The 24,858-nt window shown below is 36.6% G+C and overlaps 4 protein-coding genes across 6 annotated transcripts; 3 read left to right on the top strand and 1 right to left on the bottom strand.

Annotated features, from left to right (window-relative positions):
- Window positions 1-1,953: 1,953 nt before the first annotated feature.
- On the bottom strand, window positions 1,954-6,755 carry LOC147399697 (syntaxin-51-like). Of its 2 annotated transcripts, XM_086445164.1 has the most exons (6): window positions 6,599-6,755; window positions 5,021-5,243; window positions 3,683-3,888; window positions 3,479-3,579; window positions 3,314-3,358; window positions 1,954-2,393 (listed from the first exon to the last, which is right to left on the bottom strand). In XM_086445164.1, exons 2-6 carry the CDS (start codon window positions 5,236-5,238, stop codon window positions 2,262-2,264), a joined length of 702 nt encoding a protein of 233 aa, XP_086301290.1. In that variant the 5' UTR covers window positions 5,239-5,243; window positions 6,599-6,755; the 3' UTR covers window positions 1,954-2,261. The 2 variants fall into 2 exon arrangements, with proteins under 2 accessions (XP_086301290.1, XP_086301289.1); XM_086445163.1 differs by lacking the exon at window positions 6,599-6,755 and having other exon boundaries at window positions 5,021-5,260.
- A 1,342-nt stretch (window positions 6,756-8,097) lies between these two features.
- LOC147399696 (GDSL esterase/lipase At5g22810-like) lies at window positions 8,098-10,129 on the top strand. Its single transcript, XM_086445155.1, has 5 exons — window positions 8,098-8,430; window positions 8,540-8,670; window positions 8,776-9,009; window positions 9,459-9,714; window positions 9,822-10,129. The coding sequence occupies exons 1-5, from the start codon at window positions 8,184-8,186 to the stop codon at window positions 10,013-10,015; spliced, it is 1,062 nt and encodes a 353-aa protein (XP_086301281.1). The 5' UTR covers window positions 8,098-8,183; the 3' UTR covers window positions 10,016-10,129.
- Window positions 10,130-12,815: 2,686 nt separating this feature from the next.
- Window positions 12,816-15,326, top strand: LOC147399695 (uncharacterized). Of its 2 annotated transcripts, none has more exons than XM_086445161.1 (3): window positions 12,816-13,579; window positions 13,658-13,839; window positions 14,609-14,965. In XM_086445161.1, exons 1-3 carry the CDS (start codon window positions 12,911-12,913, stop codon window positions 14,781-14,783), a joined length of 1,026 nt encoding a protein of 341 aa, XP_086301287.1. In that variant the 5' UTR covers window positions 12,816-12,910; the 3' UTR covers window positions 14,784-14,965. The 2 variants fall into 2 exon arrangements, with proteins under 2 accessions (XP_086301287.1, XP_086301288.1); XM_086445162.1 differs by lacking the exon at window positions 14,609-14,965 and adding an exon at window positions 14,994-15,326 and having other exon boundaries at window positions 12,817-13,579.
- A 2,362-nt stretch (window positions 15,327-17,688) lies between these two features.
- Window positions 17,689-24,638, top strand: LOC147399694 (Transducin/WD40 repeat-like superfamily protein). The gene is given in 12 exon segments (XM_086445152.1): window positions 17,689-17,842; window positions 18,314-18,466; window positions 18,643-18,708; window positions 19,339-19,420; window positions 19,691-19,756; window positions 19,864-19,953; window positions 20,829-20,961; window positions 21,460-21,543; window positions 21,546-21,577; window positions 22,882-22,949; window positions 23,154-23,202; window positions 23,359-24,638. Coding segments are annotated over 9 exon segments (1,605 nt in total). The 5' UTR covers window positions 17,689-17,842; window positions 18,314-18,466; window positions 18,643-18,708; window positions 19,339-19,363; the 3' UTR covers window positions 24,385-24,638.
- Window positions 24,639-24,858: the final 220 nt, after the last annotated feature.

Here is a 24,858-nt window from a genome sequence, read left to right as displayed (position 1 = left end):
GCCAAGTTTTAAGAAATTTGATAAATTTGAGTGGAGAGGCTTAGGAGCGATGAGTGTCCGATGTGGGACTAGGGCAAAGCACGTGGAAATATGAATTGAATGACGTGGAGGAAAGAAAAGCCTACTTTGATGCCATGATAAATTTGGGGTCCAACTCAAAACCAATTGGCAATGAATGGAGAGGGCCAGGAGCTTATAAGGATAGAGACAAGGCAATGCGTGTCGGATGTGGGACTAAACTCAACAAAATTAATATTCAGAATCTCGGGATCGGTGCCTAATCTAGTTGTTTGGTTGGTGCAAACATAGGTAGTTTGGAAATTTTGGCTGAGTTAAAAATGACTTACAAACTTGTTAATTAAAGTAGTTATATTTCTATTAGGAGGCCAAGTTGGTCACAATTCATCAATTATTCAAGCAGTTTTAGGAATTAAAATTCCATTATATTTAAGATATGTAGATATAGAGTTTTAAACCATTTTCTTATTTAAACACCTTATCCTAACCTATCTAGAAATCCAGGAAATATACTTTACTCTCTTCTTTATTGACCAGTCTTCTATTCCAAAATTTTCTTTACTTCCAGGAAATATACCTTACTCTCTTCTTTATTGACCAGTCTTCTCTTCCAAAATTTACTTCTCCGATTCTTCCATCAAAGTCTCATTTACAATTATTGTTTAATTCAGTCCCACATCGGACATTCATTGCCTTATCTCTCTCCTCATGTCACTCAGTTATTATTTTTCAAATAAGACTGAACGATGATACGACCACGATCCAACCAACTTGACAATTTTTGTTGTCTAATCATCATCATTTTAAAACACTGATTTCAAGAACTGTATTTTGGGATGGGATTGGTCGGTACCCATTCCGGTTTGGATTGAAACCAATCAGATAAAGAATTTAAATGTTTGTGGTTAATATAAAATTAGATTATGTTACTTTTGAACCTGACTAATAGATATTAATTAACTTTAAATTTAAATATATGTATTTTTGCAATTAATATTAATTAGACCTAATCTTGGAGGATTAGTGAGATGGCCAAGACCATGCCTCAAGAAGGGGAGGCCTTGAGCTCGAACCCCCCAACAGGGACTGCCCTCGGGGATTTCAAATTACGTGGTGTGATGTGAGTGGGGGAGAAGGGGATTAGTCAAGTGCTTTAAGAGGTCAGGTTGGATACCTCGGTTCCCAAAAAGAATTGGTTTAGGTGGGGTTGACTCATCCGGATCGGATCAGATCAGATCAAACCAGATTCTGCACATCCCATCCCAAAATCAGGATCTTAAAATCAAGATGTGCTTGGCCCTACTGCAAGGTGAGTGGTTCATCGATTCGTTGGTCAAAAGCTGAGGTGATTGACAGTGGCAACCTCATCATCATCCCCTGGTTTCCAATCCATTTGAGGACACAATTACATAGAACATAATTTAGTGTTTTTTTCCTAATTGTTCTTTGGTGATGACTTAATAATCATTAGTTAAAAAAAATTTCAACTAAATAATCAGCCACCTTTGTTTTAAACAAATAGGTGGAAGACCCAATCACACGTTTCAAAAATTAGACTTTATTACATAATTAAGTTGATATTGAAGATAACATAATAATAATAAAAAAATAGTTTTGTAAATTTAGAAAACAAATCTGAATTGGATTCATGGGATTGTAGTTTTGTAAATGTGGATGCACTTTTGGTCTTGTAGAATTTGGGTTAGGTTCATAGCCTTTGCAATGACATTCCATCCATCTAAGACTAAAAATCTCAATTATATTTTACTCATTTGATTGTATGACGTGCTGAAAAACTCACTCTTAAGATATTGATCGGCTTATTTTCCACAATATATTTAGTTAATATAAGAGACCTGAAATCAGACCTGCAGAATACCATGCATCATCATTTTACTTAAATTCAAAAGCTTTCATCCACAAAATGAAAAAGAATGAAACAAAACATAATACCTTCTCTAGACTTAAATTGTTTGTATTTTACACACAGTTGCTTGCTTCTTCAACCTCTTTTTTCTTTTCTTTTTTTTTTTTTCTGTAGAGGGCGAGAGAGCAAGAGAGGGGGGGCACATAATACACACAGCTTAAACCGTTGCATAAATTAACCAAACAAGTACTCAAGTAGTCAATCGAAGAAGTTGAAGCAACGACAATAAAAACAACCCGTTGGCCACACGAAATACCCACATTCGGAGAGAGGGAGAGACTTGATATATGGATGTTTGTGCTTACCATTAATAGTATTACAAGTATTTGATCAGCGCCCAAGCAGCGGCGGCGAGAATAATTATCACAACAACTGCTATCAGAAGGCACATGCAGGAGCATCCACCCTTGGTACGCTTATTCAGAATGGCTAGCTTCTTTTGCACCCTCTGCTTTCCACAACAAGCAATACCACATTTTATAAGATTTTACTGATAGTACAATTTTTGTGCAAGCAGGCCAAACCATCTACAGTTAACATGGTTTCAAAACTCAGTCTTTATTCAAATATATTAAAATGAAAATAATTATATATATTTTTTAATAAAATAAGGTAGATTAGAAGTTGTTTTATTATAAAATCATATTTTACTGACTCGGCAGAGATTTCTAAATATCGTCTAAGTCAATTCATTTATGTCGTGAGATTCTGTAGATGTGAGACGCCATGTCCATCTGTCTTGTTCATGGATGATAAAGTCTGAGATGACTCGCCCAAGTAATCTCGGTCTTCGACGAGATTTAAAACCATGACAATTAATATCAATAAAGACTTTATTTCCTTTTTTTTCTCAATTTTTTATGGGTGAGAGAGGGTGAAGATGGGATTTTGATTCCAGGTCTGTTGTATCCACTCAGACGTTACCAACTCTTCAAGTTAGCACATTCAAAGACTCCCATCTCAATCCCTGTAATTTCTCCTCTAATGAAGATTTTAACAATGAACACAAGTGAACCCGTGACTTTTTAATTCACAACAAATCATTGATTTGTCAAGAAAATTTTCTCAAAGTTCATTCAAGGTGGTAGTGTTTCACACAAGAATACCAAAGATTATTGAGATTTTGCTCCCAGTTGAAATAGAATATGTCAACCTCAGCGAGAAGTCCAAGCCCAAAGCATGTAATTGCATCAATTAGTGCAACTTCTTGCCAATTGCATGATTTTGCCCCAAAAAAAAGGGCCTAAGCAAATGCCTCCACTGTTGAAACTAATGCTTACGTGCATGTGAGACACACTTGAGTTGTGAGCAGTATGAATCATCACCATTTGTTGGTGATAGAAAGTATAAAATTAGCAAGAGTGTAACCTGTAGTCGAGAATCTGTAGTGTCCACATGATATTCCAAGGTATCCTGCATAATGAGGCAGCATGTAGACAAAATTCAGGATTGTAGTATAGACTTTCGAAATAAAAAGAGAGTGAAACCGAAAGACAGAAAGAGAAATGAATAGCTCATCAACAGAATCCATACAATGAGCCTGGTGTGTAGATCGAGTTCCTCGTTAACTGCCAACGCAATATGTTTAGTACTTGACACTGTCTCCTCCAATTTCTCAAGGTCCTCATCTTGTTCTGCTTCCAATGCAAACCGACATAAAGTGATCCCCATCAGGAAAGCATACAAAATAAGTGAAAAATAAATAAATATCAATCCAACCAAGTTATGATAATATGCCTCTCATAATTTGCCGTTGAAAACCAACAAGACCCTGATTGTCCAACCCGGTAGTTCTGCTCATGACATCGGCTGGCTTTATATCTTGTCCAAGTAAGCTATCCCTATTAGCAAAGTTGGACATTTTCAGTGTGGAGGCCATCTGGTTGGCTTTTGATCTCAAATTTGCAAGCATGTCTTGACGCCGATGCATATCCTTCTCTGAACTGTGCATTAGAATGAAAAAGTAAAATACATAACCTTCAGGAAAGGAATGATATAGTCCAGAAAGTACATGTCTAGAAATTTTAAAACGCCACTATTTGGAAGCATGGAGAGGAAAACCAGAACACCTAAAAGAAAAGGCCAAATACCTAATGATAATGGAAATAATGAAAACCCTTAATATCATAAAGTTCTATATAAAATAGGCAACTCTTTGACATAAAAAGAAAAATAGCAGAGTACAGGCCAAAAGCAGAAAGCTACTAAACAAATTATAATTTCCAGGAAGTCCATTTTCCCTGATAAATACATGTGCTTCCTGCTTCTGTATCGTATGAGACATAATGTGTCTACTCACACAACTACACCCAAACTCTGGTGTTCCCAATGGATAAATAATAGCCAAGAGGGAAGAGAAAGAAGTAAACTTTTATTTCATTTGGAAAAAAAAAAAAAAAAAAGAAAGAAAAGAAATAAAAGCCTTTATAAAGGAATACAAAGCAAGCATAAGGGTCCAAATGACAAGATCCGATGCACCATTATTTGCTAAAATAAGATATCCGAGAGCAACAGTTTGCAGTACATAACTTCCAGATATAAATTAGCAATTACAAAGTAAACCCAAAACAGAGAAGCTATGATTGCGAGATAGTGCTTCAAGTGTAACCGAGCCCCCAACAAAAACAAAGATCCAATATAACACCATTGCTTATAATTGGGAAATTCCCTAATTTATATACCAGATCTTAAATAAAGAGAGCTTCCATTGGCACCCCAAAATTTACTCATTACACAGAAATTTTTAAAATTATTTATTACCCCCCAATTAAAGATTTTAACAAACTATTCAAAAATTAAAAAGATTTGGCCAAATTATTACCAAACATTATAACACTTATACAAATGATTTCAATAGTTGATTACAATTATGATTAGGCTCATGTAAAATCCTAAACCCAAAAATAGAAATCTAGCAAAAATAAATGAGAGAGCTTCTATTGGCAGCTCAACTTCTATTTGTTCTCAACCATTCGGTTATTTTATTTATTTTTAATTGGGGAGTAATAAGTAAAAGTTGGGGTGCCAATAGTAGCTCTCTAACTAAACTTAAAAAATAAAGTTCATGGCTCATACATTGGTTGCTTACTAGGAAGCTTTGACAGAAGGGTTTGCAAGCTATCAAGTCTTGTTCCTAGTATTGTAATTTTCCTCCGAATTGCAGAGAAATGGCGTTGTGTATCTGGTCCTGATGGGGGCAAAGAGCCCTTTTCAGAAATCATGGCACTGACATCATCAGCAAGCTTTGATGCTTCATTGAATTCCCTCATCCATGAATCTGAAGAAGATGCCATTGCAGCTGAAAGATAACACAGTTTCATTCAGAAGCATATTATAGAAAAACTTTTAATTAGAAAGTAATGTCACATGCAAGCAATAGATGACGAAAACAAAGGACTTGGATGCATCTGAGCCTCAACCAAATTCTAAAGGGAAGTTCAAAGAAATTTGTAGATGAGTTCAGAGACGATTGAAAGATTAAAATAGACATGGGAACTTTAAAATAAAGATAATTTACTCCTTCTCTAAGTCATCAACCAACATTGGGTTAATCTGCAACTAATACATCTGCTAAGTGAATCAATAACCCTCTTATATTGATTTTGTACAAATATTTCTCAATATATAAATAACACATATGATATATACATGATAGGTTGCAGTAGAGAGAGAGAAATATGTTTGCAAGACGACACAGATTAGATAAAGAAAAGCTAAAAAATGAATGAAGAGCAGTTTTCTATCTTTCTTGACTACCATTTTTACACCTACCAAGTTTCTTCTAATAAGCATTCATGTGATAGTCACAAAATTCTCCGAATTTTTCCAAAAAATTGTAAAATTCATTGAATAAGGGACAAGCCGATTAAATTGGTGAATCAACAAATTAATCGATTATTCATCAATTACTCAGTGAATATTATTAACATTTTACCCTTCATCCTCAAAATTTTATTTTCTTCAACATTCAAAATCTCAAAAACAAGATAGGGATTTCAGAGAGGTTAAAGATGATGATGGACTTTGTGAAGAAACCCAAAAACATCATTTGTGTAATCCACTGAATCTTCATGAACTTATCCTAATTGAACAAATTGAACCTCCACCGAATAGATATCGAATCTGAACTTGGTTACTATACTCATTAGTCCATGAATCACCAAAAGATTGAACTTTCTCTTTAAACAATGAAATACATCATCTAGATGATGTGTGACAACCACATCAATTCTCAAACATGAAACAATGAAAGACAATCTAAAAAACCCCTAAAAGATGAAAAATTAAAGGAGTTTCGCTTTTGAGTTCCTAAATTTTAAATTTTCTGATTCTCAACTTTCTAATTATCCACTTACATAAAAAGATCAAACAAAGGAACCTAGAATATGTTAAAAATCACATTGTTTTGGTAACTAAAGCAAATAACTGGAACAATTCTGTGACGTGTACATCGAAGTGTCAATCAAATCTGTACGAATCGTGAACTTAAATTTCAAAAACCTAATAATAGAAAATCACCCTAATTATGTAACCAATCCATCAAATCTTATAAAATCAAACCCTAATATGCCAATTCTTCGCAACAAAGGTACTAAGATTAGAAAAAACATCACACTGAATTGCAATTTCAACATAGAAATTTAAAATCTTTACCTATGTTTTAAAGATCTATCGATATTGAAGGAGGTATGGTCAGAGATCGGATGAGTTTGATCAAGCCTTCTTGTCTAAATTGAGAAAATTGAATAATTTTGCAAGTCTCAGCGATGTTCCGTTCATTTACTAGTGGAGTGGCACGAGCGATGCACGTGCGATGACTTTACAGGTGATGGTGGGGCACGAGAGACGCACGTGATTTTCTCTTATAACGGGTTTTGGGATCGTCTCGGCACTCAGGTTTGAACCGGCTGATTCAACCCCTCTAACAAACCGATTTAATATCAAATTTGTTTTAAAGGATATTTACGAAAAAGTGATCAACTTTTAACGAATTTACGATTCTGCCTCATTGTTGATTTTAATTACCAAAATTGTCATCCATTACTAAAGAAGTATAGGAGATAAAGAAACAAGGAAACAGACACATCACACATGTCCTTTTGATGTAAATTTTTCTCGAAAATGGAATTTTGATGGCAGTATAGCAGCAATAAAGGAAGGCACACAACACAACAACAACAAAGATCAATTAAATATACATGAAAGAGAGAACTGTTTGTTGCAGCAAGATTTTAACACCTGTACCGAATCTATATTTCTTAAAATAATAAATTAAAGAAAAACTTTAATGGTGTTGGACTGGTGCAATTGTGCAAAGCTTTACAAGACATGAAAAGAAACTGCACCAAACAATTAAGGGGGATTTATGCATTAGTATAACCTCCGTGTTTTAGTCATTATTTGACATTAATATTGATTGTTAATTTTCTTCTACTTAAATCCATGAGATATTTATGAAAGAATCGTGATAATCTGACTTTCCCACATGGCACACTCAATCGACTTTCCTAATGTGATAAATTTGAGAATCGTAGATTTGTACATTTCGGGATACAAAATTACACTTCCCATAAAAATGTGTATCCCGAGGGAATTGTGTATCCTAAGACGTATAGATCTACAGTTCGTAAACTTGACACGTCAGGAGAGTCGATTGAGTGTACCATGTGGAGTAGTCAAATTATCACGACTTATTTACAAAAACTTGATCAATTTTTGATGAATTTACAATTCTAGCTCACAGTTTGTTTTAATTATCAAAACATGAACGATAATGATATCGAAGATTTTAAAGTGACAAATTCACGGATATGGGAAAGAAAATCAACGAGTTTATCACTTTAAACCTGCAATCTTGTTATTTTGAAAAACCTATGATTTCGCATGTTCACGTTTTGATAATTAAAATAAACAATTAGTCAGAATTGTAAATTCATCAAATTCAACTCATGAAATGATAATTTACCCTAAATCCATTATAATAATTTATAAAATCTCATCATCTTTAACCAGCTATATTGCAAATGAACATGCTTCTTGTAACATTAACCTTCCCATTAGTTATTCCACTTTAATCCCAACTTATAAGCTCTCTCTGTCTCTCTGTCTCTCTCCTTATTAAATGCCCCCACTCACCTGCCCACCACCTTCATCCAGTGATTCATTTAACACCCACTCCCCCTATCTCTCTAAAGTACAAAAACCAAGTAACTTTGATTGTTATCATCCAAAGTGCCAAATGATGGGTTTCTCAAGAGCTGTCTCAAGTACTTCTCTTCTTCTTGTTACGATGATCTTCTATGTGGCTGATGGACAGACTCTTGTTCCTGGGTTATGCATCTTTGGAGATTCTGTTGTTGATGTAGGCAACAACAACAACCTCTATACTATTGTCAAGGCAAACTTCCCACCTTATGGAAGAGACTTTGTTACACACTCACCTACTGGAAGGTTCTGTAATGGAAAACTGGCCACAGACTTCACAGGTACACTAAATCACAGAAAATAAATTAAAACCCATTAATTATTACTTTTTCTCTCTTATTCTCTATTTTCTATGAAATGGGTTGGATTGTTTGTTGTCTTTAAACACAGCTGAGAATCTTGGGTTCACTACATACCCACCAGCTTACCTTAGCCCACAAGCCAAAGGAAACAACCTCTTGATTGGATCCAACTTTGCTTCAGCTGCTTCTGGCTACTATGACAGCACATCAAAACTTTATGTAAATTAAGAGAAAAAATTCTCTCTTTTAATTCCTAGATTATATGAGTTTTTATAGTAAGATATTAGTATATATGGTAACTTGTTTGGATTTTGTTGCATGTAGCATGCCATATCGTTGACACAGCAGTTAGAGTACTACAAGGAGTATCAAACAAAGGTGATCAACATTGCTGGGAGATCCAAAGCTACATCTATCTTCTCTGGTTCCATATATGTGATTAGTGCTGGGAGCAGTGACTTTGTTCAGAACTACTATATAAACCCTATGTTATATAAAGCCTACACACCAGATCAGTTCTCAAACATACTTGTTCGATCCTTCTCGACTTTCATTCAGGTCTCTCTTTTTTTTTTTTTTTTTTTGATAAATAGCATTGTATTCAGGTCTCTCTACTAAATCACTACATATGGTTTTAAATAATTAATACTGTTCAACAAAAGACCGACCAAGATGAGAAGATCGATACAGATTTCCTAGGGATCAGTTTAAGGTCAGTTTATCTAGGGAATGTCTTCCTATCTCAGCCGTTTGTTTGACACTCAGAGTCCAACTGAGTTGGACGCTAGAATTTTCCTACCACAAGCTATACTATGTTGTACGGTCCTATCTGGCACGTTTTAATTAGATATTAAACACATCGGATTGTGTGCCAAGTAGAAAACGACTTGGTTAGGAGCCATTGTGTTTTAAACTCCAACCATTCCTATTCTATAAGAATGGGATACCTTACGTGATCTTGATCCCGGTTCTTTAATCTAACCTTGATATATAACATATTGTGACAGAATCTATATGGGTTGGGTGGAAGAAGAATCGGGGTGACGTCGCTACCACCATTGGGATGCTTGCCTGCAGCCATCACTATGTTTGGCGAAGGGAGCAACCAATGTGTCGCAAGGTTAAACCGAGACGCAGTATCGTTCAATAGTAAGCTAAATTCCACTGCTCAACGCTTGCAGAAGAGACTATCTGGCCTCAAGCTTGTTGTCTTCGACATCTACCAACCTCTACTTGATCTTGTCACCAAGCCTTCTGATAATGGTATAGTTGTATTATTCTTAGCATCAAATCTTGATTGACATGAAGGGTGGACTCAGATGATTCATATTTAATTTGTGTTTGATTGGGTATATGATACTGTGGTACAGGATTCATGGAGGGGAGGAAAGCATGTTGTGGGACCGGGACAATTGAGACGTCACTGCTGTGCAACTCTAGGTCTGTGGGGACATGCGCGAACGCAACAAATTATGTGTTTTGGGATGGATTCCATCCATCTGAGGCTGCCAACAAGATCTTAGCTGATGATCTTCTTACTCAGGGCATATCTCTCATCACTTGAACAACACATGGGAGGGTCCAATTAGGGTTTCCTCTTAGGAAGTTATTTAGGTTGAATGTTACAATTGTGATTGCACGTTTATAACTCATGCGTTGCCTTAAAATGTGTTTGATATGTCAGTTATCTATGTTTCAAAATTGAATAATGATGAATGCAAGCGATCTTGGTAAGCGGTTGGGTACGCGGCTGACGGGGCAAGGGCACAAAACCGCGCATCTTTTTCTTGTGTATCCCGATGAAAATGACCTATGGTTCTGTGCCCTTGCCAGGTCAGCCACATACCCAACTGTGTACCTAGACCACGTGCATTCATCACGACTCTTTAAAATTAGTCATGGTTTCAAGAAATATTTTTTCCTCCCACAAAAGTCAATTCAATAAGATTTCACAAAATCTCAGACCTACCAATCACATGATCCCTCATGTATCAAGGACATCCCTAATTTACAAAATTACTCTTGTTAGGCTTTATGCAATTGATCTCTTATAAGAGATTTTGTGAGATTGTGGATTGATTTTTTTGGGAGTAAAAAATCTAATTGTCATTTTAAATTGTGGGGAGGTAACGAAACTTGATTTCTTGGTTAAATGGACATTGAAAGCCCACCTCATAAGTGTGGCTTATCGAAGGATATGTTCCACGTGGTCACCTTGTTTGATGAACAACTAAGATGGGAGGATATTTCCTAGAGATTTTTAGAAAAATGTATTTGGGCATCAACATGATTAGAGTTTGAAAAGTTCGTCAATTTTATAGCCCTTTTTCCTTGATCCTCCACCTACTAATGATGATCCGATTCCTAGATTGTACATTTGCATTTGCAGATAGGCTTAGACAATTAAGTTAATCATAATTTCGACAAAGGGCAGTGTTGATGGTAATGGGCATCAAGATTAAATGCCTACAACATGAGTTTGATTCTTCTTATTCCCCTTCACTTAACCTACTGCACATAGGGAAAACTTTCATGTGAGTAGGTGCATGGGACGGTGGGAATAGTTTCACCCAAAAGGTGGAGACAACCAAGTCAACACTCACGTCATCAGTTTTTTTTTTTTTTTTTTGACAAATTGTGTGGGTGTTTTTCATTAGGATCGTGTACCTTTGCCTTCATTAGTTTTCTATTTACAGATTTTCAAATCCCTAATTTAATTGTTTCGTGTCTTGGTCATAATACTCTGGCATGTTTACAAGTGTTTCCAAGTGCCTCCTAATTTACATGGAAACCGTGTATTGACTTAGTGACACAATCACCTATCAATCAAATTAGTTTGCACAGTTAAGCTGCATGTCCACTTTGGGGTTTTGTTCATAATTATTCTAGGCTTTTATCCGCTTGAGGTCTCATATGTATTTGTGGTATTCAACTAGTACCTCAAGATTCATTCCTGGACTATGTAGATTTATTAGCTAGACAATATTATACTTTGATCGGAGTTGATTAATTATCTCAATCTAATCCCAAACTCAATACGATTCCTTCCTACTCCCACACATACAGGAAAACTTTAAACCATCAACAATTGAGATGAGTAGAGATTCTTGGAAAATATAATGGTCCAAAGAAATTAAGTGTACATATGTGCCACTTGAGCCGTTGGATATATACTTAGTGTTCATCACTGTACAACATTTAAAAAAATAAAAAAAGGTAATCTGACTAAGAGTTATTGGTAAGAAAAACAAAACAAGAAAGAGAACTGAAAATCGTACACAAAGCACAAGGATTTACATGGCCTGATAGTATGCATACATTCACATACCAGATAAAAAATCTAATCACTATTTTCTTTCAAGTTTAGGGTCTTAGATATCATTAGTAACTAGTAAAAACAAGAGAAGAAAAACATGGTTATATCACCAAAATAAAAAACCCTGCACCATCGTGTTCAACAAACCCCAACAAAATACAAGACATTTACATAACATTTGGGTCTCAAACACCTCAATCACTTAGATTTAATGGAAAAACTCATATTAACATAACAAAATAAAAATTATTCTCAAACTCTCAAATTTAAAATAAAAATTCAATGATGAAAAATAACGTTTTTTAAAAAAAATTTCATGAAGTTTCTTTACATTTGATCTTGCTTTTGTATGCCACAAGGTGGTGCCGATGGGAAACTTTTTCTGACAGAATTAGTAATTAAGGAAACTGTTTTTCAAGAAAAAAAATCCTAACATAAAATGTTTCTAAAGGGCAACATGAAGAACTTTTATATTTTTTCAACAAAAAATAAACACATTTGAGACTGTCCATTAATCAAACAGTTGAGATGAGAGATGGAAGAAAGATTTCCAACAAAAATGCATCCCCAAAACTGACTATTAATCCCTCGAAAGTAAACACTAATCTCTAGTAAAATTTATATTTTTTCTCTTACCTCAATCGTTTATTTAATAGACCAACTCAAACATGGTTAAAGTTTAGTATTTCACCTATAACATAAGAGATCAACTTTACACATGTATGACACGTGTGCATTTATAAAAGTACGGTGGACGAACATAAAAAAAACCAGGCGTCTTGAAAGTTAAAGACTACTCCAAAGCTTACTCTACAGATGGTAAAGAAGGTAGCAGCTGTCATCACCAAACGTGCATGCATACTGTACTCCCTAGTGTACATACGCCTCATAATGACAACGTGTCATCCTCATCAGCAAAGTTTATCAAATTCTTTCAACCCTTATCGACACGTGTACATATCACGCCACGCACAAATCCATAACCCAATACACTTCTTACGTGTCATCTCTAAACACTTCCTCCAGCCTTCATATATACTGAATAACGCATCAACCTCGAAACCCAAATCCAGAGAAGCAAGAACGAAAGAAATCCATTAAACCCATCAATTGTTTGTTAAAAGTTCAACAAGAGAGAAAAAAATGTCTTGGAGACAAGAACAGGAAGACAGAGTCGAAAAGGCTGCATCCGAGTTGAAAGAAGCTGATGGGAATCGAGAACAAGAGGAACAACAGAAAACAGGCGTTCTTGGAGCAATTCAAGAGAGTACTATAAACATGTTGAAGACAGCTAAAGAAGTTGTTGCAGGCAAATCTCAAGAAACGAGTGAGAGTACCCGAGAAGGAACCGAGGAAGCGAAGGAAAAGGTTGGTGAATCCAACGATTCTGCGGCCGAGAAGGCGAAGGAGACGAAGGACTCGACGTTATCGAAGGTGGGCGAGTTCAAAGATACTGCAGCCGAGAAGGCGAGGGAGACAAAGGAATCTGCTGCAGAGAACGCGAAGCAAAAGAAGGATTCTGCGGCCGAGAAGGTGAGAGAGACTAAGGAATCTGCGGCAGAGAAGGCGAGGGCGGCGAAAGACACGACAGTTGGGAAGATGGGTGAGACCAAGGAATCTGCCGCTGAGAAAGCTAGAGAGAACAAAGAAACTGCGGCCGAGAAGGCTAGGGAGACTAAGGAATGGTTACTGGAGAAGCAGAAGGAGACGGAAGAGACAGCGAGACAGAAGTTGGAAGAGTCGAGACGGATTGCGGAAGCTAAGAAGGAAGAATGGAAGCAGAAGTCACCCGAGTCTAGTGAGGCAGACAAGGTGAGTTAAATTAAGTTTGTAGTTTGGTATTATAAGTTGTCATCTTTTTTTGACATATATCATATATGATTCGTTCAGGAGAAGCTGAGGGAAGCCGAGGAGTCTGCGAGACAGAAGTTGGAGGAATCGAGGCAGAAGTTGGAGGAGTTGGAATTGAAGGTGAAGGAGTACAAGGATCAACAAGGACGTAAGGCTGAGGAGACCAGAGGAGGTCATGAAGAACACAAGGCTGGAAAGGGAAGAGATGTGGAAACTGAAAGGTACAGGTGTTTTGAATTCGTCTGGTCTTATTAAAAAAACCATCTGCTTTTTATCACTTTCTTATAAAAGGAAAATTATAGCTAACGTTGGACCTAAGTGTCCACCGTAATAAATACAGTCGTGCTGGGATGACACAAAGGTGACAAAATTATGTGGTATCGCGCACATTACCGTAGATGCTTTTCTGTGAGATACAAGTAAAAAGCATCTACAGTTATGTGCATGCCACCACATCATTTTTGTCATCTTTTTGTGTCATTCTAGCATTTTCCTAACAAATAATTAGTCGTTCAATAGAATCCTAATAGTATGACTTGACAAGTGGGATACTCAAATGACTCCATGACGTGTACAAATTACCGAACCAAGGTTGGGTTCGCTTGCGATGTAACTTTTTTTTTTTTTTTTCCTTTAAAGAGACTGCAACCGTGTGTAATACTAAGACGTACCCAAACCTGTCAGTATTTGAATATGCCAATGGGCAACTCATATTATCATGACCCTACTTAAAATATTCTTCTGACGTGGCATGTGCTCTCTCGGGACACATCTGCACATCTCTTAAATATGTGCAATTATTCATCCTGGTTGAAAACATCAATGGCTCTAGCACATGCCGTATCAGAAGAGTATTTTGAGTATGCCATGCGGGGAGAGTAATATCATTACTCTAATAATTATGATGTCACATGTTTCATTAGTGATTTTGATTTGGACATAGAAAAGTTAAATCTAGGATTTAAGAGATTTATTATTGATCAATGACAGGATGTTGTGTTTATTGAAGACCTCGCTAATGAATGTTTTACCTGGAAAAGGGATAAATTCAATGTTAAGGTCTCTTGATTTTGACCAAATCCAAACAAATTTGATAGACATCTCCCCCACACACACTCACACACACACACAGACACACTCTCTCTCTCTCTCTCACTCACGATAGTGGGATGTTCTCAATGGCACATGGTATCGTGTGATTCATCAATCCAAATCATCTAAAATTCTAGATTGAATATTTTGTTCCCAAAATATTTTTCATTTTTAATTTATACAGTTTTTTGTGAACTTTGCTAATCCATCGGCAAACCTTTCACCTTGGGTTAACATGTTTCTTATATGATTGATGATGTTTTTGACTGTTTGTTTGAATTAGAGGGAGTGAAGAAAAGATGGGTACTGGTGGCATCGTGGATGCAATTGGAAGCGTGAAAGAGGTGATAAAGGAGAAGCTGAGTGGATGGGGAGGGGACGTGGAGCAGACGACACTTGGAGGTGAGCAAGAGAAAGTTGAAGGCGATCCCATGAGGGGAAGGAGGTGATCCATCCCAAGGATTCTCGTGGGGGGAAGATGTGATATAAGAGTCCGTGGCTGGTGGCTTGTGAGTAGTGGTAGTAGGGGAAGATGTATATGATTACATGTATAATGTGTTTGTAAATGGGATTATATAGCTAGGTGGTTGGGTACTGTTTTTTTTTTTTTGTTCTAGTTCTGTGTTCATTTTCTTTGAACTTGAATCCACATGGGATTGCTCATGCTTTTGGATAAATAAAACGCTGAAGACAAGACGACCGACCATATCTCTCTCACTCTCTCACACTCTCTCTCAGGTGCCAAACCTGGAGTCGACAGGTTTACCAACCCCATGAAATCCACCTCTCAAAAATGCTAGGTCTTGAGATCGAATAGCTAATTGGATCAACAAGGGTTTGCGGGTTTCATTTGCTTTATAGCACAATTTAATTTGAATCAAGGCTCTTTTTGTATTGAAGTTACTCTTTCAAATGGATGAGTGATCTCTTAGAACTTAGTAAGTGGTAGTGCAAGAGGCCACCCTCTAGGGATTTTATCCTAAAAATTAGCCGATTCAGGGAGGGAGGAGCTTATCCAAGAAATCATGTGAAAATGATCAACTTTTATCATGATTGCATTACTTTTGTGTTCTCCCATTCGTGTGTTCACCATCCCATTGTTTTTTATTTATTGGGGGATTTTGGTGCAAGTCGGCATCTCTCCTGTTGTGTGTACGTTCTCGTCCGAGCGTCTAATCAAGTCGAGGAAATGGTTCCCAAGATCAATCAAGGGGCTGGAATAGAGTTCTGTGTGCCGAATGGGATGGTTGGGCAAGTTTCAGGTTCTATCCACCTACCTGCTCTATAAGGACAAGTTTTCATTCTATCTGGGGGGGTGTTATGTTTGAGTTCCATCCACATGCGCTACAAGGACAAGTTTCGACTTTATTTGGTATGCCACATTTTAATGTCATGCAAAGTAAAATTCAAAGCGGACAATATTATATTAGTGGGGGTTGGACATTATAAAATAACATCAAAGCTAAGGAGGGGGGAATGCCATCAGGGAAAAGGTTAGCTAGTGAGACCCTAGGTATTGAATTGGAATCATCCTGTGTGCTTGGGAATGGTAGGGGGACTAACGATTTAATCAACTGGGTAGCGTTTTAAAGTGATGTGGAGTAAAAATCAAATCGGACAATTTCATATTGGTGTGGGCAGGGTTACATTGCGTGAATCTTGAAAATTTTAACAAGAAAATTTGACAGGTCAAAGTCCATGAATTTTAGTAATCAAATTTCGATGATCCATGACCGTTGAATTTTTTTTATGTTCCTCGATTTTATGGTTTAGAACCATCAAATTTCTCTCATCTTCCGTTAATTTGATGGTTTTAGCTTGTCGAAGAAAAAGAATTGACAACTTGATCCATTGAATTTTATGAAATTTGACAGCTTTGGATTGTCCAATGTGGCATTTTTTCATGTTGAATTGCTACAATCCAATCCACCATTCTAATCCTACGAGGTAACTTCCCTTCGAAGGACACTTGTATTTTCATATTCGTTTTCTAATTAAAACAATATACTTACCTTAATTAGCATATATTGTTAAATCTTTTTAAATTTAGAAGATCTTTAGCCAATCAGCTCTTCCTAAAAGACGTTCTATCTTACTTTCTTCTCTGTCAAATGCATCTATCTGGCTGAACTAACATATAGTCAAGTCGGACTCAATTCAAACCTTACATTGACATCCGAATATGATCAGTGACCTTACCCTTATTTGTGATATGCCCATCATGTCCTTTCCCATTCTGTTAAACTGTATCGTGGTATGATTTGCCAAGTACCAATGATTTTGTCGTATCAGCAATCTCCCTGGTAATTTATCAAAGAATATGATAAATTAGTTGGTATTTTATCTATGAATTTGTTGATTATAAAAGTAACAAATTCAATGGAAAAACATGTTTTAAGAATTAAATTGAACAGTGTCATAAGTTGCACAAGTTTTAGGAAATATCTCATTTTTAACTGAGAAAGTCATATTGACATGCCACTGAACTCTAAGGACAGACAATTTCAATAAATTAATTAATTAAATAATAAGAGCACCACCCTTTCCATCATCTCTGGGTCTTCTTTTGTGAACGAATGTGTTGGCCATTATCCCATCTCTCTCTCTCTCTCTTCTCCTCTGCTCCTCCTCCGATCATTCACTTTCTTCTCCCCATGTCACCGAATTCAATTGAGTTGTCAGAGTCACAAGGGATGGTGCCCTTTGACATGGAGTGCCTAAAACATTTTTTTTCAATTTTTAGGGGTGCTTTCTAAAATAGGAGGCCCTTAGAGATTTGTTGGTTTGTCGATAGAATTTCCCTTTTAATTGGACTGTAATAAGTAAAAGTTAGGGTGTCAACATCAATTAGTAACCCTCATTTCTTGTGAGAAAATAACGCCACACCAACTTTTACTAATGCCACACCAATACGTATATAAATTTCGAAGATTTGCTACAATTGGTGTGGCGTTAGTAAAAATTGACGTAGCAATAACAACTCTCTTCTGTTTTCCAAAACCCTTCTGTTTGCTTTTCGTTCTCTTCTCTCGTCTTCTCAACTCAACTCTTCACTTGCGGAGGCGCAGGACTTGTGAAGTCGAACCACGCAACCACCATCTTCATCACCTTCTCCACATAGCACCTTCTTCTGTAAGTTCCTCTCTCTATCTCCTTCAACCACTGGGCTTTAGCCAAAAAATGATTTTTTTTATCTCAAAATCATCGTCTTCAAGCTCTAGAATTTTTGGTAAATTAATATAATCTAATCAACCTTATTGTCAACCATTGTTTTCAACCTTCTCTTAACCCTATCTTGAAATTCATTGATTTTTCTACCTAACCCCAAATCCCCTCGTTTTCTACTTCCCAAAAACCCTTTCTTGCATTGAGTTTGGAAGGTTGAAGTAAATAGAACACTAAGGTTGAAGATGACTGGTTTTGGAAAATGAGAAATCAAAGAGTTGTAGTGGTTTTGAGGGGGAAAAATATAGGGTTTTTGTTACAGTGTTTAAGACATTGGCATTCATGTCATATTCGTTAGTGTTGTTTTTGTTTTGTTTGAAAAACCCTAAATTTTAGATTTTTCGAGGATTTTTTCTCATTAGTGTGTTTTTTTAATAGACTTTTTGGAAGAAAAAATTTCCATTGATGGTAGCTCTTCAACTCCAATACCAAATCTGATATTATCCAATATCCGCAAAATTTATCGGATTCGAATGTTGCAATATCCGGTTCGATTCGTATCCGTTGACAGGCCTACTGAGAGTAGTTGCTGTAAGTTATGAGAAAAATTATTGGAAGTTTATTATTATTATTATTTTAATTTCTGTTAATTTATAAATTCCATTGAACTTTCTGCATAAATTTTTTTCTGCTATTTTGGAAAAGGATTTCTGCTATAGCGTCGAATTTCCTTAATTTTGATGCTTATCCATCATCGGGTCGTGCAGGAAAACCAATCAATTGGGTGGTCTTTTAGATACAATTACAATTGAAAGAAGTTAGAAGAGAAGAAGGTTCGTTTTTTTAATAACAAAGTTCGATTATGTTCTTAGTTCGAGAATAAGAATGGTAAACGCTAGAATGAAATGAATTTGTTCTCTACATGTTTGATTAAATGTCTACAAAATGCCGTGAAATATACATTCTTTCTATTAGAGTAGTAGATTGTTGTGCATCCTAATAAGGTGTATTGTGATTTTGCGGATTAGTGTGGTTTGTAAAGGTGTAAAAGAAAGTATGCTTTTTATTGAAGGAAAGGAAAATTAAGCAAATTTATAAAATAAAATATATATAAAAAAATTGGTTTGGTAATTGCGGTAGCACCGCTGCCAGACAGTGTTATGTTCTTGTTTTCTTCTTCTCAATTTTGGAGACACAAGGTTACTCTGATATATATACATTCTAATTGACACAATTAAACCTACACCATTTTTTACACCACCCGAATGCCGTCCATTTTACAAATCCAATGGCACCAGCGGTGTTGTAAAAAGCAATGAAAAAATGGGTGTATAAAAACTGTGTCCTCCGATCTTGACCCATATATATATATATATATATATATATATATATATATATATATATTGTAAGAGATATAATATATTTATATTGTATTAAGCATTTGCTTTTGTGACATACTGCAGTACTTTGATTCCAACTGTAGGCCAGATGGGGGTCAAGCAAGGAAATGAGAAGTCTGAAAAAATTGTGCCCTCAGCTGGACAGGTAGCCTACTGATTTCCTTTACATCCTCTATTTGTTCGTTTTGGTCAATGTCATAGTACTTTACAATGATGCTTATTCTTTAAAAAAGCAAATTATTGCTTGATATCATGAGATGATTGAGATGAGGACTATTTTCTGGTTATTCGGATTTATAATACACAGCAAACTTTAGATTAGGCTTGAACATGAATTCTTATCTTTTTCCACTGTTTGGCTTAGCACTAACATACACAAAATTGTTGAAATCGGGAATCTGTCTTCAATGTGCAGGATACTCCTAATGAGTTAGATTTGAAAGTAAAAAAATATCTTCGAGGCGATGGCACCAATTTGGAGGTGGGACATTCTCCTTTTACTGCACCACAATAATCAGGGGTCTTACTCTTACTTCTTTAGTATTTATATGATTTGGTTAAGGCATCAAAGTCTCTCCATATTTTCAGGTTTTAAAGGATAAAAAGCTGAGAGGCCAACTTGCTGTTAGGGAAGAATTATATGGCAAATCTGCAAAAGCTGCTGCCAAGGCTGAAAAGGTTGTAATTCTTTCATGGCTTGTTTCTTACATGCCCTTCTTATGTCTTAATTCAAATAGTTTTCTTGTTTATATTTACTCTTTTCGGAAAACAAATAACAAGAGTAGTGAAAATGAGTGTTCTGCTGTAAATCAAGTACTCTAAATGGATTAACCACGAGATGGGTGGCCGAGTGGTAACACTTCGGGGTCAAGGGGTTTGCTCCCCCTATGGTCTCAAGTTCGATACCCACTGGTTACTAATATTTGGTGGCCACGGACCACAGGGTTAAAAAGCCCTGTTCGAAAGCCTTGTTCGGGGAGGAGAGAATAGTTGGTGCGTGCAAGCTGGCCTAGATACCCTTCTTAACACAAAAAAAATACTCTAAATGGACAGTGGGAGATAAAAAATGTCATGAATGAATGTAGTAATAGAAGATATGAAATCGATCAAAAAAAAAAAAAATAGAAGATATGAACGAACATGCCTTGACTGAAGATGTAGTTCACGAAGATAATATAAGAGAGATTCTATTGCCACACCAACTTTTGCTAACGCCATCCCAATTCATATGTAAATCACCAAAGAAATAGTACACATCTTGGGTTGGTGTCAGCAAAAGTTGGTGCAACAATAGAATCTCTTTAATATAATACCCATGGGTAGTATGAAACATGGTTTGAAGAAAAAATAATTCTTTGGGGATTACATCAAGCTTGATGAGCTATACTAGCATAAAAGGCTCCATGCAATATTCTGATAGACTAATAAAATATTATCCTGTTCTTTAGGACCTCAAATGTGCTTTTACTCAGATTTTTCTTATACCAGACTTGAAATTCCATTCCATGTTTTCTTTTTTCCTCTGAGCTGATAATTTTTTAACTTTTTTTCAGTGGCTTATGCCAAGTGAGGAAGGCTATTTGGAGGCTGAAGGGTTAGAGAAGACATGGAGGATCAAGCAGGAATCAATTGTTCGCGAAGTCGATATTTTAAGCTCTAGGAAGCCATTTGATATAGTCTTACCAGGTTGACAATTGGGTTTTCCTCGTTGTGTTACATCCATTTCTTGCATTATGGCTGTTATGCATGGCATATGATGCTATGCGTGGTTTCTAGTGAACTTTATGGTGTCCTAATGTTGTTTCTTTACTGTTTGAGCTTTCTTACTTTGTCTAAATTTAGAATGTAAAAGTCTCCTACAAAATCTCCCACGTTCTGTTTCTTTGCAGGGAAAATTTCCTGGGAAAATGTGAAATTGTTTGTGTTTGTTTCAACATTTTGTTGAAGATTTGCTTGTGTAAATGTTCTCCCTGCAAACAAACAGACCATCAGATTTACTGTAGTAGGTTTAAGCCTGAAAAGTAGAGATTGTCTCGTACGCAAGTCTTTTCGGTGATAAGAGTTTTTTGAAATTTTAAAGTCAAAAGTTCTTGTTTCAATGATTATTTATTTATTGTAACCTAGTGATAGCTGTGATGAGAGTCATTTCAAGTACCCACATCGATCTTCTTACTCTATGTGCAGAGCTAGGTCCTTACACACTGGATTATACCTCGAGTGGTCGTTATATGGCAGTTGCAGGTCGCAAGGGGCACCTGGCAATCATAGACATGAAAACTTGGGCTTAATAAAAGAGTTTCAGGTTTGCTCCGATCCTACAATGTTTGAAGACACTTCAACAATATCAACATTAGTAATATAATGTTTTTATACATCAACAATAACATAATCTTATGTTTGTAAATTTAGTACGTTGCATTCACTATTTGATATTGGGGATTTATTCATCCTTGCAGTACAATTGATTCCATAATTTGCCTACCTTTTATTATAGTTAGCCATTTCATCGGGAGAGGTGCAATATCTCCCTGTATTTATGATAACCAAGTCATCATCATAGTAACAAAGTTCGGATTCACAATTATTTGGTGAGGGGTCTGTTTGGTCTTATTTTGAATAAATCTGGGAAAGTTTTAAAGAGAACACGGGGATTATACAAACTTCTTTTTGGGGTTTCTTCCCAAAAACCTATCAACTTCAACCTCCCTAAAAATCCTATCTTGTTCTTGAGATTTGGGAACTGAAGAACAATGAATCTTGAGGTTGAAAGGGGGAGGGGGATGTTATTCATTAGCAAATTGCCGATAATTCGTTGATTTACCGATTCAATTGGTGGTCCCTTATTCGGAATTTTTTTCCAAATTTCGGAAAAATTCACTAGATTTTTGGAGTCCCTTTCCTGTGACCAGCGTGATGAATTTGGGGTTCTAACTCAAAACCAATTGGCAATGAGTGGAGAGGCCCAGGAGCTTAGAAGGAGAGTGACAAGGCAATTTATGTCCGATGTGAGACTAAACTCAACACGCCCCCGCACGTATGGGCCAGACTGGGCCAAAGCACGTGTGAAGATATGAATTGGGTGACGTGGAGGAGAGAAAGGCCTGCTCTAATACCATGATAAATTTGGGGTTCCAACTCAAAACCTATTAGCAATGAGTGGAGAGGCCCAAGAGCTTATAAGGAGAGTGACAAGGCAATTTAAGTCCAATGTGAGACTAAACTCAACACAGCGTATGCATCAAAGAAATGTAATTTTGGAGAAAAAAATAGGTTTTGGGGGAGTAAAATTATGAAAGGATGTACTAGATTAAAAAAAAAGGCTTCTAAGGGACTTATAAGAAAAGTAACCAAAATTGAGAACCACGTATATGATTGAACAGGGGGTTATTCCAAAATTTTGAATCTTTCCAGTACACGTTTTTATCTGTATCTGGCTCCCCAGCAGCAAATACCCATTTTATGAACATTATTTTCTGGCAACTCCTCTACTCTTCTTCTTTTCAACTTGTATCCAGTTTCTTCATTTAACGTTCTAGTTCAGTTCTCAAGTATGATTACACATTTTAGGTGGAAACTTATTTGAGTTATGGTTTGATTCTCTTTCAGGTCAGGGAAACAGTGCGTGATGTTGTATTCTTGCACAACGAACTGTTTTTCGCCGCAGCCCAGAAAAAGTAAGACCTACCTACATGCATGATTTATACCCGATACCCGATCTAGAGTTATCTATTTCTAATTTTCCATCTACCATTCACCAGCTTCTTGTATTATAATATTTTTATTTTATTATTTTAAATTTCCATTGATTATCACTTTAGTATTCCTTTTATCATAATCTCAATCTCAATGATTCATTGAGTTCTCTTTTACTATGACAGGTATCCATATATTTATAATAGAGATGGTACAGAACTTCACTGCCTCAAGGTAAGAATTCTTCTGTAAAATTAAGTTTCTTGGTCTAGTCCAAGTTTTTTAAGATTGCCCATCAATCAAAGTTTCACCCTTTTTTAAATTTTTTATTCTTGAATGGATGATTACAAAATCTACTCAATGTATGATTGACACTTGTACATATGCCAGGAACATGGATCAGTACTAAAGCTTCAATTTCTCAAAAACCATTTCCTCTTGGCATCCATAAACAAATCCGGGCAGCTCCACTACCAAGACGTGACAATGGGTGAGATGGTTGGAAATCTCCGTACGGGTCTTGGCCGTTGTGATGTAATGCAAGTGAATCCCTTCAATGCTGTCGTAGGTTTAGGTCACTCTGCTGGCAAGGTCACCATGTGGAAGCCCACCAGTTCTGCTCCCCTTGTCAAGATGTTGTGCCATCATGGACCCATTTCCGCCATGGCCTTCCACCCCGGAGGATATCTCATGGCCACGGCAGGCATGGAACGAAAGATTAAACTTTGGGATTTGAGGAAATTTGAGGTTCTTAACACATACACAGGCCATGCTAAGACCTTACAATTCAGTCAGAAGGGTTTGCTCGCTATTGGAAACGGATCTCTTGTCCAGATCTGGAGGGATTCCTCTGGAGATCAGGACTACAGCCGATACATGAGTCATTCAATGGTGAAAGGTTTTCAGATCGGGAAAGTATTGTTCCAACCCTACGAGGATGTTTTGGGCCTCGGACACTCCATGGGTATGTCTTCTATTCTTGTTCCGGGATCAGGAGAGCCCAACTTTGATTCTTGGGTGGCGAACCCATTTGAAACTTCTCAACAGCGACGTGAGAAGGAGGTACACTCTCTTCTCGACAAGCTCCCGCCCGAGACTATCATGCTGGATCCCACAAAAATAGGTACCGTGAGACCAGAGAGGAGGAAAGAACAGCCAACTAAGCAGGAGAGAGAGGCTGAGATGGAAGCGGCCGTTGCATCTGTCAAGAGTGCTCCCCATAAGAAGAAAACGAAAGGGAGGAATAAGCCGAGTAAAATGGAGAAGAAGAAGCAGGATGGTGTCGTGAGAGCCAAGAGACCTTTCTTGGATCAACAAATGAAGGAAGAACAACAATTACTAAAGAAGCAAAGAATAAACGAGGAAATTCAGTTACCAAAATCTCTCCAAAGGTTTGCCCGGAAGAAGGCGGCGTAATGTTCTCTGTTTTAAAGGTTTTCAGCGACATAAGTGGTTTTCTAAAATTTTGACTCTTTTCTCTTGTAATTCTAATTTTTTTCCTTACTGTTAAAAGTATTTTCCCTTCAAACATAAATTAGAAAAATATTTTAGCTTAAATAACTTGTTAAATTTATTTCTAAAAGGAGCCCTAGTTTTGATGGCTTCCTTTACAGTGTTTGTTGCAATTGTGAGGTGTTTTTCTCCGACAAGGTAAAATTGGTTTTACTGTATTTTTAGTTATATTTCTACAGAAATCTGATCAGACCTAAACTAGTCCTTCTGTGTTGGTACATTTAAATTGATTGACATCTTAAGATTTGTATAGAGATGGGTCGATTCACGATCAATGAGTTATGTTTGATAGCTTTTCCACTTTGGAACGTTAGGGTTGGACAGTCCGACTATTGTGCTCCATGGGTTCCGTTCAGCCTTTTCATCCGTGCTCTATGA

This window comes from Akebia trifoliata, chromosome 6 (genome assembly GCF_017979445.1).
Source record: "Akebia trifoliata isolate Shusen 1 chromosome 6, ASM1797944v1, whole genome shotgun sequence".
In the NCBI taxonomy this organism is placed as follows: domain Eukaryota; kingdom Viridiplantae; phylum Streptophyta; class Magnoliopsida; order Ranunculales; family Lardizabalaceae; genus Akebia; species Akebia trifoliata.
This window is presented reverse-complemented; position numbering and strand designations above follow the sequence as displayed.